We start from the raw sequence: 14,784 nt of genomic DNA on the forward strand, positions 1-14,784 counted from the left end.
TGGAGCCGGCCCTGGGCCGCGAGGACCAGTTCGAGAACCGAAGGTCGGTCCTTGGTCCTTGGCCTTGGCCTCGGAAGCAAGTCCCAAGTCCTTGGTCCTTGGCCTTGGCCTCGGAAAATTTCTCAAGTCCTTGGCCTTGGCCTTGCCTCGGAAAATTTTCCAAGTCCTTGGCCTTGGCCTTGGCCTCGGAGGCAAGTCCTTGGCCTTGGCCTTGGCCTCGGGTTGCCGGTCCTTGGACACAACACTGGTTCTTTGAAGTTAATTCCCCCATACATGCACCACACACATTTTTGTTGATGGGGGAGATGTAAATGGGGGAAGTAAGTATGTGCTAATACAGAACATTATTTAAAAAAAATCAGACAAAAATATTCTTACCCATGAAAGTTTATTCTCAGTTTTTTTTTTTTTTTTTTAAATTTTGGTCAAGTAAATCATCCTCGTTGTCTTGTAGCAGCATCATCCTAGGTATCACTAAGCTAGCTGGTCAGTTCGTCTCTCTGGGGTCCTAGATGCAAAACTCCCTTCATTGGTAGCTATTACAGCATGAGAGGCCAAAAGCAAATTCGCAACAGAGGCATTGATACACTGCAGAGATGGCATTTATTGACTGACTGCTTAACAGTTTCAACTTTTTTCGTTCAGGGTTTGTGTTCTTGAAAAGAAAAAAAAAACACACCTTTTTTTTTTCCAAATATATGTTGACAAAGTTGCTTTATTGCAGTGCAAAATGGTTCGCTGCATCAGAAGGAGACAGTCCATGACAATGACTTTGAGCCGTACCTCACTGGTCAGTCAACTCAGGTAAATCCCATTTCATAAGAATCGAACAAATGAAACGTAATGTGCTAATGTTGCTTCTCTGCTCACATCCGGCATCAAGAACAACAGCTACCAGTCCATCACCGACCCTTACCTGTCCAGTTACTACGCTCCTTCCATCGGTTTTCCGTACCCACTCAGTGAGGCTCCTTGGTCCACAGGCGGGGATCCTCCAATTCCATACCTCACCCCCTATGGACCCTTGAGCAATGGCGACCATCATTTCATGCCGGACACGGTTTTCGGCCAGCCGGGCGGCCTGGGGAGCAGTGTTTACCCTCACAGGTTTAATTTTTTCCCCGAAAACCCTGCCTTCTCCGCTTGGGGGACGAGCGGCTCCCAGGGCCAGCAGACTCAAAGCTCAGCCTACGGTGGAAGCTACAGCTACCCGCCCAGCTCTCTTGGAGGCACTATTGTGCCTGACGGTCAGACGGGCTTTCACAGTGACACGCTCAACAAAGCCCCCGGTATGAACAGCCTGGAGCAGGGCATGGTGGGTTTGAAGATCGGGGGCGATGTCAGTGGCCAGGCATCGGCGGTCAAGGCAGTGGGCTCTGTAATTGGTGGGGCCGCCACGGGGAACGGAGCCACGCCCATCGGGATGCCCCCATCCAAACCCACTTCCTGGGCAGCCATCGCCAGCAAGCCGGCCATGCCGCAGCAGCTGAAAGCTAAGGTAAAGCCCGGGCTGACCACCCTGGGGGGGGCCCTCCCCCCACCGCCCATCAAACACAACATGAACATTGGCACTTGGGAAAAGGGACCCGTGACCAAAGTGGCCATGGCTGCGCTGCAGCAACATCAACAGCAGCAGCAACAACCTCATGGTCTGCCTCATGCCATGCCCCATCAAGCCCCCATGCAGCCTCCCCCTCCCCCCTCACTGGTGCAGCCTCAGATGCAGCCCATGGGCTTACAGCACCAACCGCCCCAGCACCACCCGCCGCCCACTCAGCCCTTCCAAAACCACGGCCAGCCCCCGCAGGCCCAAACCCGTTGGGTGGCCCCACGCAACCGCAACCAAGTCTACGGGCAGGGAGGTCCCAGCCACGACGGTAGCGGGATGATGGGTCTGCTCGGTAGCGCAAGCTGTGGCCCCCAGACTTGTGCCAGCCAGGGACCTGGTGGCGAGTCCCACCCAGTGCTGGAGAAGCTCCGTGCCTCCCACAGTTATAACCCCAAGGACTTTGAATGGAACCTGAAGAACGGGCGCGTGTTCATCATTAAGAGCTACTCCGAGGACGATATCCATCGCTCCATCAAATACTCCATCTGGTGCAGCACGGAGCACGGCAACAAGCGATTGGACTCGGCCTTCCGCGCCATGAACGGCAAAGGCCCCGTGTATCTGCTCTTCAGCGTCAATGGCAGCGGCCATTTTTGCGGCGTGGCCGAGATGCGTTCGCCAGTGGACTACGGCACCAGTGCTGGTGTTTGGGCACAGGACAAGTGGAAAGGCAAGTTTGACGTAGACTGGGTGTTTGTTAAGGACGTGCCCAATAGCCAGCTCCGTCACATCCGCCTGGAGAACAACGACAACAAGCCGGTGACCAACTCGCGCGACACGCAGGAGGTTCCTCTGGAGAAGGCCAAGCAGGTGCTCAAGATCATCGCCACCTACAAACACACCACCTCCATCTTTGATGACTTTTCTCACTATGAGAAAAGACAGGAAGAAGAGGAGGAAGTGCGCAAGGTGGGTGCACTTGCCTCAGAATCCAACAATTTTTAGATGCACATTTGTGATCGAAATCATAGCAGGGTGTTTAAAAGCATGAGTACAGCTCAAAATTCATCGATAAAGCACTCATTTTAATATCAATGGTTTGGGAACACGGCTTTTTGGAGAGAAATGTGTATACAATGCGTGGTGACTCCATACTTAAACCTAGTGGTGGTCCGAACTCGGATGGTACTCTGTACGAAAAGTAAGGATTGGAGACACACAACCGCTGGTGTACTTTTAATCGCTTTGGTGAACAAATGGTAACGAAATAATTTTAAACGCTAAAAAAACAGACTTGTCAAGTCATGTAGTTCAAAACAAAACAAAGTCACGAGTCACTTAGCTATCAAGTGTCCAGTCGAAAATAGCAACTCCGGTCTGACTCGAGTCAAGTCAATATGACTCAAGTTCCCCAACTCTGTTAACAACAGCACGATGTAGAAGCTGACCATCAATCCGTGTGTCTATGGCGTTTTCTTTCCCATTGTGTTAGCATGAAGAGGTACCACCGCCTGCCCATCTCAAGGTATTGATGAGGAAATACAGCAATATTATAAAGTTTGATAAATATCAACCCTTGCACCCACCAATTGTTATTAAGTGATCCGCCAGATTGTTGTTATTGTTGTCGTCATATATATTGTCACATCTAGTGCTTATGGGCTAGACTCGTACATCAAATGGCTGTTCATTGGCCATTTGACCACCGAATCCATTTGAATGGATTGCTTACTAACTATATTTTAGTTCAAAAACATATCATAGTCCAAAAAAATGTAACATCTGATTTTATCATGATGGTCTATGAATGACACTTTTGTCATGCTTTATCTCAACTCAACTCAACTTTATTTATAGAGCACTTTCAAACAGCCATCGCTGCATACAAAGTGCTGTACATGGAGCAATTAACATATACAAGAAACAGTAAAGCAAATCGGCAACAAAGACGGTAGAAAGCACCGAACAGCAAAACCAAAAACAAATCTGAGTCATGCTGAGTCAAATGCCAAAGAATACAAGTGAGTTTTGAGGCGGGTTTTAAAGATGGGCAGCGAGGAGGCTTGCCGAATGTTCAGTGGGAGGTCATTCCAGAGAGAGGGACCAGCAACAGAAAAGGCTCGATCCCCTCTGAGCCTCAGTTTAGTTCTTGGTACTTCTAACAATGTCTGGTCCGCAGACCTGAGGCGCCGGGCAGGTGTGTAGGGGCGGATGAGCTCAGAGAGGTAAGGTGGCGTGAGGTCATTTAGAGATTTGAAAACAAATAAGAGGATCTTGAAAATAACTCTAAAATGTATGTATCGAAACCATGTGTTGTCCAAAGTGCTCAAATTGACTTTTTTTTAAAAATAACCATTCTGGACATATGCACTAAAGGTAACGCACGTCAACCTTAAGTTGAAGACCATTACTTACTGTAACCACTACGACCCCCTGTCGTACACTGTCAAGCGGCAGAGCCCAGGGTGTTCTTCCAACCAATCAACCATCCATCCATTTTCTGAAGCGCTTATACTTTTGGACTAATTTAAAACCATCTGCTTTTGTCGTACAAGTTGCTATGTAGTGCTGCCCTAACAGGTGTGTTTTGGTGTCCTCTCCGGCGTGTAAGCAGCCCAACTCACTTCATCTGCCTCTGTGACAGCATGAGGCAAGCATTGAACAAAAAAAGGGCGTTGATAAACTTTACAGCCAGCCTTCATTGGCTGCTTCATAGTTAAATTGAATGCCTAATAGCAGGCTAAATATTGTATTTTGTTCTCAAATGCAGCGTTGTGTCACAACAGCGCATGCTCTTCTCCCACAAACATGCATCACACATAGACATGAGGTGTGCGAGAGAGAGAGATGTGACTCAAATCTGAAACGACGAATTTGATGTTCGTTTTTAACGGCCTATTACTGCTTGTTGATTTTTGGATTCTGCCATAACAGCATTTTCATAGACCAGAATCTTATACAAGCAGATAGTGCCTGTGGTGGCAACCAGCCGCTTCCCAGCAGCCAAGAAGGAGCAAATTTGTCTGTTGTCTCGTGTTAGCTGTCATGGCGTCTTGCACAGAAGTTCTGCAAGCTCTTTTTTTATTTGTGTGTGTGTGTGTGTGTGTGTGTGTGTGTGTATGTATATATATATATATATATATATATAAAAAGCTTGCTTTAAGATAACCAGTGCAACCAAAACACATATGGATGACATGTTTCCTGATAAATGATATAAACAGGTGTGTACACTTTAAGATAGACTACGTGGTTGCTTGACAGCACCGTTCAGCTGAGAGTGACAAGAAACCGCTTGAAACCTCTTTATGAAGAATTTTCATTATTTATATCTGCCAAACTGGCACTTAGGGTGAAGAGAGTTGAGTCAGCGCTCTCATCTCAAGGTTGTGCTGACAAGTCAAAGCCAAAAAAAAAAAAGGCCTGATTGACAGCTCGTATCTTGCAAAACACGTGAGTGGAGTTGCTCGTATGTCAAGGCGCCACTCTAACTTTCGAGGAAGAGTGATTGATCTTGTTGGTTATGATGGCCTGCTGTTGTTTGGAGCAAAAGCTCATAATTAAAATCAGACAAACATCCTGGTTCCCGTTTCTGCTCATTTCCTTTTTTTTTTTTTTCTCCTCTCCCCGTAGACGTTTGAACCTGCTCAGACTCAGAGCCGCACTCGCTTGGATCAGGTCAGACAAACCTTTTCTCTCCACTGTTTGTGTCATTTGCATTTGACTTGTACGTTGAAACTAATGTCACTTTGTGTGTTTGTTGTTTGTTATTTTTGCCCAAACAGGAGCGCCAAAACAGGAATAAGCAATAGCGGACGTTTATTTTTGGCTTGGTCAAGTTACACGAGGACATGATTGATTTAAGAGACAGAAGAAATTAAATGCAAACAAATCCTTTGTGATTTTTCTTCAATTCTGGGATTTTTTTTTTTTTTGGCCGTCAATGAATTTGTTCTTCCTTTTGCCCGTGTACCCTCTACCCCACACCCAACACTTCTTGTGCAGGGATTGAGTTGATTTTGTGTATTATGAATTACCTCCTTAAAATCAATTTAGTCTAAAACTATATATATATATATTTCCTTAACATCTCGCTAGACTGGTCGAGTTGTTTCTTGCGCCCACTATCTCCTCTTATCTGATCTCTTCAACTGCATCAGGTTTTGATTGTGTCCTCCCAGAATAAATCTGCCACTTTTATTTTTCTGCACAATCAGGAATGGTCATGTCCTATCCCTATTTGTCCACGTGGGGGCAGCGTTGGCAAGTTGTCGAGGTATAACCACCAACAGGGATGGAACGTCCTAAAGGCAACTTGGAACTGTGCTATAATAAAACTTAGCTGCTTTAGTTTTCATTCAGATTGACAAATTCTCTCTGTTTTTTTTTTTTTTTTTTTTTTGTGTACGACTGACATCGTTAATGTTGGTTTTCTGGAGCTATAGTTTGTTTTTCTTCCCAGAATCGAACTATAAACACAGTGACACTGCTGGAGAAATCAGGGATCGTGTGACATCACACAAGACTTGAGACATTTCAGAGGAGTATTCTGGGATAGAACTAAAAAAAAAAAAAAAAAAGTCCTCCAAAAACCAGGACCACGATTCGCCATTTTAACAAACAAAAAAAAATCATCAAAATGTATTCTCCACATCATGCATCCACCACTTTCCATTTTTACAATCAAAATGTCGTTGCTTTGTGTTTTGCTCCAAGAAATCTGTCACTATTCTGTCTTAATCCTCATGTGTTATTTTGCCCCCCTAACAACTCCCACCCTGAGTTAGCCAAGTCCATTTTGACTGCCATGCTAAGCTTTAATGTAGAAGCCTATATATTCATGGAGGAGGCCTCAAAATTTATAACCTAATCAGAATAATTGTAACTGCTTTACATTGAGTAAGAAAAGGAAAAAAAAGAATGAAAAATGGTTTGACTTTTTGTTGATTGCAGGCCTAAAATCATTGTGTGTTCTACACATGATACATCGATTCTCATGACAAAACTTGAATACCCAGTCACCAAAAGTGTGTGTGTGTGTGTGTGTGTGTGTGTGTGTGTGTGTGTGTGTGTGTGTGTGCGCGCGCGCGCGCGCGCACACGTCCCTGCGCGTGTCAAACTGGAACATGGCCAGTATGCCGCTCAGTAGGCTGGTGATCAAAGGTGTGAAACGGTCGCTCGCTCGTGAGCCATCCTCACTTGAAGTGAATTCCTAACACTTCACGTCTCACTTTTGTGTTTGGGCCCATGTCTAAATCGGACTCAATGCACATTCATTGACGGCTCCAAATGAATTTGTGTCCGATAGGGGAGTTCAGGTATGTTCTATCTGCTTCCACTAGTCTCAACACGGAATTCTGATTGATATTGCGTTTGTGGAAAGATAATCCACGTTATCATCCATGTTTTTTCCTGTACCGCCATCTGCTGTCAACTGAAATTGATGTCCAAGTGCCCTCTGCAAGCGGCCGGTCACGCCTGACCCGTTTTCTGAGTTTGGTCACGTGATGTTCGCAAAGCAAGCCCGTGGGCACTCAAGACGTCAATTTCAGTCGACAGCAGACGAATTGCCCCCCGAGATAAATGAAAATAGATAATTGTCTTCAGTCTTATTCCACAATATTGACAAGAATGCCATGTTCAGACTAGTTCGGGCACATATCTTGCAAAGAAAATGTTGTCTTGAGTTCTCCTTTAAAGCACAGACACAGGCATGCGCGTGCCAGTCACACTGTTGCCCGATCTTATCCCGGTTGGAAATGTTGCTTTTAGATGATGAAAAACGTAGTCACTTTATTCTTGTGAGTCTGTTGTGGACTTTTGATGCTTCAACACAATTTTGTCTGCCTGTCAAGTCTGGTTTCCATGGGAACTGACCTCTTGACAACCCCCCCCCCCCAGTCCTGTCGTCACTTTGCTTGACCGAGCTGCATATTGAAAGGCCTTCACATCTTTGCTTGTCATCATTCAAGTGGTGGGAAAAAGTGAGGGGTGTTGTTTTTGTTTTTACTGGTGGCAGGGGTCAATCACCGAGGTCCTCAGGTGCTTGTGTTGATGTATACCGGATTGACGTGCACGTTAGCGGCAAACAGCAGAGCAGTGAGATTATTAGCCATGAACAGATGTATGACATTAAATAGGAAATTAAAATTCTCTACACCACAGTAGTCATGGAAATATTGTTCAGCAGATGGGGGGGGGGGTTCTCGATAGAAGAAATCAAGCCTTAATAAACTGCCCATTCAAATTAAATTGTTCTTGATCTCATGTGTTGTGTGTATCAAGTAGCCTTAACCTCGAGTGACCTCATAGTCTCTTTACTTTGAGCCTTGTGTCGTTACTGGAAATGCTTTTCGGTAGTTTATACATTTGGTTGAGGTCCATAAATATGACCAAAAAAGTTTTCCTCAACCACAGTAAACATTCTGGTGTTTCTCATCCATTCGAATGATTGCCCCTGGGCAATTATTTGATAGGTTGAAAGGCATGATCCTGTTTATTTGCTCAGGCTTGTCACGGGTGGGCCTTTCGTAGAGCTATCCGTGGTGCTGAACGACTGCCGGGACTGCTCGTGGTGGTGGTGGACGTTTGTTTTTTATTCAACGGCTCAATGATTTTGAACAAATCCCTGTATCTAGATGCTATTTATTTATTTTTGCTTTCAAAATCCTGCAAATAACATGCAACATCTGACACTTTCCTCGCATCATTGAAACACTGGTGTCGTTTTTCAGCACAAATAACAACAGAGATGATTCGGTGCAGCTCATGACTTTATTTGTCAATTAATTGCAAAGGATCAAAAATAAACATGTTGAACTTGGATTAACTTGAAATATGTTCTTCCCGCGATTAAGCTGAAATGTATCGAAAGCTTCTTCATTTGCTAACATGAAAAAGATTTTGCCACTCAAACAGTACACTCACATTGGAGAAAAAACGTGTACACTTGGAAGGTATAAGACTTCAAAACATGGGCAAATTATACACTTGACTGAGTAGCATTATTTTTTAAGATCTGCCTCAAAATAAAGGGCAAGACTATTGGTTTGAAGCCAATCTCGACTCCCGTCTAATGTGCACTGACAGGAAGAGGCCACTAGATGGCGTCGAATGACTGATTTTCTCTGCAGCGACTCCAGCGGGTTTTTACCACTGCAGTCGTCACTTTGAATCCCCTCAAACTCATGTGGAACCAAGGCCATCCTGAGCTGTGGAGCCACACAAAATATATCGTGTGCGGAGCTGTTGCTAGCCTACTTACGCACTGGAAATGTGAGACATGGAGCTAAGAGTTGGCTGTAAAATATTCGAAGCGACGGGGGCATTAATGCAACCTCCAAAAGTTGAGGATTTGAAGCAGTAACAGTTATTACATTCATCAGCAGCACGTCTTCAATAAAACCTATTGTGGCGTGCCAAATCACATATTTTCCTCCTCATTGGAAACAACAACTGCACGTACGCATTGCACCGTTGGAACGGCAAAGCAACGCGCACCGCGCACGGTGTCAGCACACCGACAACCCCAAACCCCACTCACACTGCAAGTTGAAGGAGGTCAAAGTAGGTGAGCGTAAACCTTCTTGACACATACGAAGCCATGTCGATTCCTCTCTTGGCATTCACCGCGTGCCTTAATTGTTTGGACATTAAATCAAGGTCCGCTGTGAACACGCAGAGTGACAACCAGTTCTTAGGAGGTACGAAAAACGGTTGGGAAACAGGGTGTACGCCAGCCTCGAACCAAAGTCGACCATGCAGCTTCTGCCCGCCAAAAGGATGCGGGCACACACGAACGCACGCGTCACCATTAGAGTGACACACGCACGTCGACGTCGAAAGGGGATTTGGCGTTCAAATCTGGCGATCACAGCACAAACGTGCACACGTAAGCAAGTCGAAAGCCGATTTACAGCCCGCACTAGCTGTAATGCGCCACTTTGGTTTCAACGTCATGCTACGGAGGCGGAACTGCGCCACCATTCGGCACACCGCGTTGGGCAAATAGTGCGCCGAAAGACCCCCCCCCTTTTACGCAAAAGTCCTGTTTTGTCGCGCCTCCAAATCAAGACAAAAAACTGTCAAGAGAGCTGGCGTCACAGCAGCGCGATGCTCTTTCTATTCGAAGTCATATTATCCGTCCCGCTGCGAAGATTACTGTACGTCCCATTCAGTTTGGCTCGAATGCTCCGTGACGTGTCCAGTGTACAAGATACCTCCTGGTCTAAAGGCTACTTTTTGGAAAATGATGACTGTGAGAGCGGGGGAGATGCCGGTGTCTTCCCCTCTTCGTCCTCATTAAAACTGAAGCGGTTCCTTTCGAATGCCTTCTCGACCAATTTTGGAGCTCCGGCCCTGCACGGATGCTGTCCCTTTTCTTGTCCTATCCTGTCTTGTGTTGTGTTGCGTCCTCTTCTCGGTACATCGGGTTGTGTGATCCACCGTCTCCCGGATTACAGCGCCAGGCTCTTCCCGTCCTAGACAACCGCGAGTCTCATGCTGATTGGGTTTCGGCGCAAAAGGATTACATGGGCACAAAGTGACGTCATGCATCCCGGCCCAGCCTCCCGCCTCCCCTCCTCACGTCCTCTCCATTAAAAGCAAATCTCATCAGCCCCGAGAACGTCCTTGAAAACATTCTGCACAGAACCACCCGTGCATATACGTGCTACATGCATGCAGTTTGCTCCACATTCTGATCGTCCAAATATAAAAATATAACACAACCTTGACCCTATCACTGCACGGCGTCGTCAAGCACAACCCCAAAACACACTCACCATTGTGCAGAAAAACTAAATCAATGCAAATATAAAGGACGTACTTGCTAAGCCAAGGACTTTGGAGCAGATTATTTACTTATTTTTATGACCTGCACATTATTGTGAGCCACAATTATTAAATAGTATGTTCCATTGAAATAAACTGTACATTCGTGGGTTTTCGATCCCCACTATTAGGTGAATATAGTCATCTCAATGATTTTGGAATGTATGTTAGCTCACATGAATGTTTGACTCATTGCATTATTTTAGCTGACTACTTCAATGCAAATACAACCAGTCTATAGTTACGTGGACGTCCAGCAGGACTCGATTTGTGCCCAGGAAGCAGATGGAATTCGATTTTCAATTTTTTTTCCCTCCCTGCTGTCTTCGAGCTTGTGTCCACCTCCCACGGCGTGCGAACAAAAGAGGACCAATCCACAGCAGCGCTTGGCTGCTATTTACTCTCCGTTCCTGAACCTATAGAATCGCAAATAGCATGCATTCTAGCTCGGGCTCATGCAATGATTAACCATTTTAAAAAGCATTCCAAATGACCGCCTCCTTCCCCATCTACATCTCAAAACCAACTGCCTGCATTTACATTTGACGCAAGGCCTGTTTGTTTCCCATTGGCAAAGCTCAAAATAGCGCAGAATAACACAGCACATCCTACGTGAGAACGCATCCCGTGCCCCCCCCCTACACACACACACACACACACACACACACACACACACACACACACACACACACACACACACACACACACACACACACACAAAGAAGAAAAAGAAAAGTCCCATGCAGGCCGAAGTCCTTTGTTCGTGTTGTCAGTCTTGTGGTGTCAGCTCCATCGTCATCCTCAAAAGTAGGTTGGCGCTCCTCTTGTCCCTTTTTGCGCAAAATCAAAGCTCTTCTATACGCAACAGCACCGCGTCGACATTTCATCCCAACAATCTCCGTTTTGCGAGCTGGCCGTGCACGCAAAAGCGACTCGTGAGAGTGAGTGAGTGGGTGAGCTGGAGTGCAGCTTTTCTTCAGCGGCCTCCTCATAGTCCGCTCAGAGAAGGGGGAGTTGTCCCCGTGCATTACAATGACATGCAGCCCCCCATTCATTCGGCCGCTGCCGTCTAACGGTCTTTGGACAGCAAATGCACCCCCATCGGGGGGTCGCACCCCCCTCAGAACCACCCCCAATCTCAATACGCAGAACCCCACAATGGCCCAACAAAAGAGAGAGGCGAGTCGGCCCCAGTTGTGCTAGCAGTGGCCCCTGGACTTGTGAAGTGTGCTGCATGCGAGGGAAAATAGTCCACTCACGCAGCAAACGAAAAGATGCTGCTTGATATCTAAAATTGTGCGATAAAAAAAATAATAATTCGAGGATTGACTGATCTTGAACATAAAGGTAAAGAAAACATTGACCAACCTAGAGGAAATGGCGCAAAAGCCAGCTGCGGTGTATATTGCACAAAATCACAATTTAAATAATCTTACATTCTACAGCAGCCATCTGAACTCCCAGGTTTATTATTTTGGAATTATCCATGTTAGTGTGTCTTTTATGTCTCTGTACTGGACATTGAGAACGATTCCTTATTTTTGTTATTATTTGTCGTTTAAAAGTATAGGGTCGACATAACTCCTTTTATTTAGATTTAGATTTTTAAAAATATATCAATCTATCCCCTGGCAGCAATTGTGCAATAATATTATATTAACGATACAGTTGAGACTAATATTAAGCTTTGGAGTAATAATAATCATAATAATAATAAAAAATAATAATAATCATAATAATAATAATAATGAAGATATGTAGCCGAATAGGAGGTGCAAGTCTGGACTTTTTGTGGTTTCCCAGGAACATCATAACGATTTTGCAAATGCATTTGAAGGCCCGAGTAGGCACAGCTGGGCATCTGCAGCTTCTGCTTCTATTCATCGGGAGGAGGGAGAGGTCACGAGGAGCTGCGACCGGGCAGCTCGTAATGCAGACGCATATCATCTTCTATATGTTTCTTTTTGCTTCCACACCCTCCCACGCACCTTGATGGCATGCACCTGGTGTCCCAAAAAGGGGGGAGTCAGTTTCTTTTTCTTTACCTGTCTCTTTTTTTGCCAATGAAATAGGTAACTCTTATTTTTTCCGGCATAACTGATTTGCAGTGCACACTGAAAAAAAGTGAACTCACTTATACAAAAGGTAATTATTGTGAAGACAATTTGGTTGTTTAAACATTTTTTAAAAATGTGCATTTAACTTGCGTTTACTATTTCACCAATCAGTCCTATAATCTTTGAGGTTATTTGGGGAATGTTTTTTTATGGGTGTTACTTATTCGATTTAAGGGCCTATTACGCATTGCGTGAAGGATCTAAAGGACTTTTAAAAAATTATTCTTGGGATTTGGACTTAACCAGACAAAATATTTGTGATTCAACAGATGTGCCCCGTCAATCTTAAAAAGAATGTTAAATTCAGAATATTTGGTGCAAAAGGATTAAGTCAAGAAAAGAAACAAATCTTCCGTTGCGTTTTCTTTCCCCTTTAAACTACTGCCGCCGATATTTGTTTGGAGAGTCACATAAAGAGGTGTAAACATTTCGTAAGTGCAAAGAGCCAGAAGGACCCTTTAGCATTGTGCGCGCGGAGAAAGAGAAACACGTTGACAAAAGAATCCATTGTTCCTTGGGAACAATCCAAGGGGCCTGGTAAGCTGTCCTCCACGATCAGGCCGCGGGCCGCTGATTTCAATGCAAGGGGCCCCTCCAAGGAGAAATCCACATAGCAAGCAAGCAAGCGAGTTGGACCGAGCAGCGGCTTCGCTTCGAAAGCTTGCAACTGCACCTCCGCCAGCAGCGCGGCTGCGACGTTTGCTCCACCTGTTCCGGACGCAATGTTGTGCTCCTCTGCTTGCAGGATCATCTTTTTGAAAAGCGTCAGCACACACTAACATGGACAAGTAGTCACAGGTAAGGGACATGCTGGCGAAAAAAGGGGCCATCGTGTACATATGTAAAGAAATGTGCACGTTTCTGTTCGGACGGAGGAAGCCTTTTTGAAAAACATTTTTTCTTTGAATATGGTACAGCCCATATCTGAAATAAAATGGCGCACACACGGACACACACCCGCTCACACGCATACATTTCCTATCAATAATGCCGAGGCACTTGAGCAGCGGAGAGCGTCACTGCTAATATGGAGAATACGGTGGTCCTTGACGCTGTCTGATAAATGTCATGAGCTGCCTCCATTGATCTGTTACTTACTCATGAGCTGCACTATTCCAGGTAGTGCAATATCCATGTCCTAAATCCTGATGTGTGTGTGCACAGTGAACAACTTAACCCAGAAAAAAAACGTCATAGGAAGGCAAGAAGAAAAAAACGTTTTATACCTCGTTGTGTATTTGATGGTTATTGAATGAAAGCAGATTGTTGCCAGACTTGAGGGAGGGGGGAAAAAAAAATCACCATCAATGTTATTACGTGATAAATTTCACTTTATAATGTGACAAGTTTCACGTTATAAAAAATATTGTATAGAATAATACAATAAGATATATGTATGAATTCCGCATTCATCAAAACAAATCAATTTTTCTTCCGGTCTAGGTCCCTGGTGGAGCCCTATGCTGTATGTAACTATGAGTATCTTCTTTTGGAAATCTGAAATCTTTTTAAAAACTTCACATAATTTTCTTTTGTCTTTTTTTGTATATATTTGTATATGTACATACAGTATTACAGAAGAGCAGCAAAGTTTGAGTAATTTTGATTTATAGGACACACACAAAAAAAAAAGAGTCCACCAATGAGTTGACCTGGAAGGAATTGCTTCATTTTGTTTTTACCGAAATCACAAGTAAAATTGATCACATTTTAACATGAAATGTATCACATTACTATGCGATAGTGAACTTTTTTTTGTCTGTTGTGGCAGCTTTCATACTGTGTTTAGATTAAGGCCACAGAAGTGTGCAAAAAGTGTGTATACTCCAGTAGAAGCATTTATGTCATGAGTAACTTGCTCTTATGGACCCTAGTCTAAAAATACCAACAATATCAGTAAAAAAAAAAAACAAAACAAAGAACAACAAAACAAAACCGTTATCTAAAAGGCTTGCAGTGATCTGATAGATAATTGCCTTCATTTATTGACAGAAAATGATGGTAACATTCAATTTAACACAACCTGGAGGTGATGCTCATCACCTCTCTGACATGAAACCCAAAGCACACATACAATTCGACATCCCTTACGCATGAAGACACACACACACACACACACACACACACACACACACACACACACGGCAGGGCATCTCAAAACATTTGTGTCAACGTATGCGCAGCCTTTCTGTGACCAAGTGAGTCTTTGGTCTCATATTCTGTGCACGCTGCTCCACTACGCCGCCAGTTAACCTTGCAATTAACCTGCACCTCTGCCAAACGTCA

The 14,784-nt window shown here is 44.6% G+C and overlaps 1 protein-coding gene across 2 annotated transcripts in view; it reads left to right on the top strand.

Annotated features, from left to right (window-relative positions):
• The window catches only part of LOC109514995 (YTH domain-containing family protein 1-like), a 14,651-nt gene extending 8,205 nt beyond the window's left edge, over window positions 1-6,446 (top strand). For both annotated transcript variants that reach the window (XM_019868505.1, XM_019868506.1), the window contains exons 3-6: window positions 725-804; window positions 884-2,518; window positions 5,183-5,227; window positions 5,335-6,446. In XM_019868505.1, coding sequence (XP_019724064.1) covers window positions 725-804; window positions 884-2,518; window positions 5,183-5,227; window positions 5,335-5,361 — 1,787 coding nt within the window. In that variant the 3' untranslated portion in view covers window positions 5,362-6,446. The remainder of the gene's footprint in view (window positions 1-724; window positions 805-883; window positions 2,519-5,182; window positions 5,228-5,334) is intronic.
• The last annotated feature ends 8,338 nt before the right edge of the window (window positions 6,447-14,784 follow it).

Source organism: Hippocampus comes, unplaced genomic scaffold (assembly GCF_001891065.2).
Source record: "Hippocampus comes isolate QL1 unplaced genomic scaffold, H_comes_QL1_v1.1 scaffold41, whole genome shotgun sequence".
Classification (NCBI taxonomy): Eukaryota; Metazoa; Chordata; class Actinopteri; order Syngnathiformes; family Syngnathidae; genus Hippocampus; species Hippocampus comes.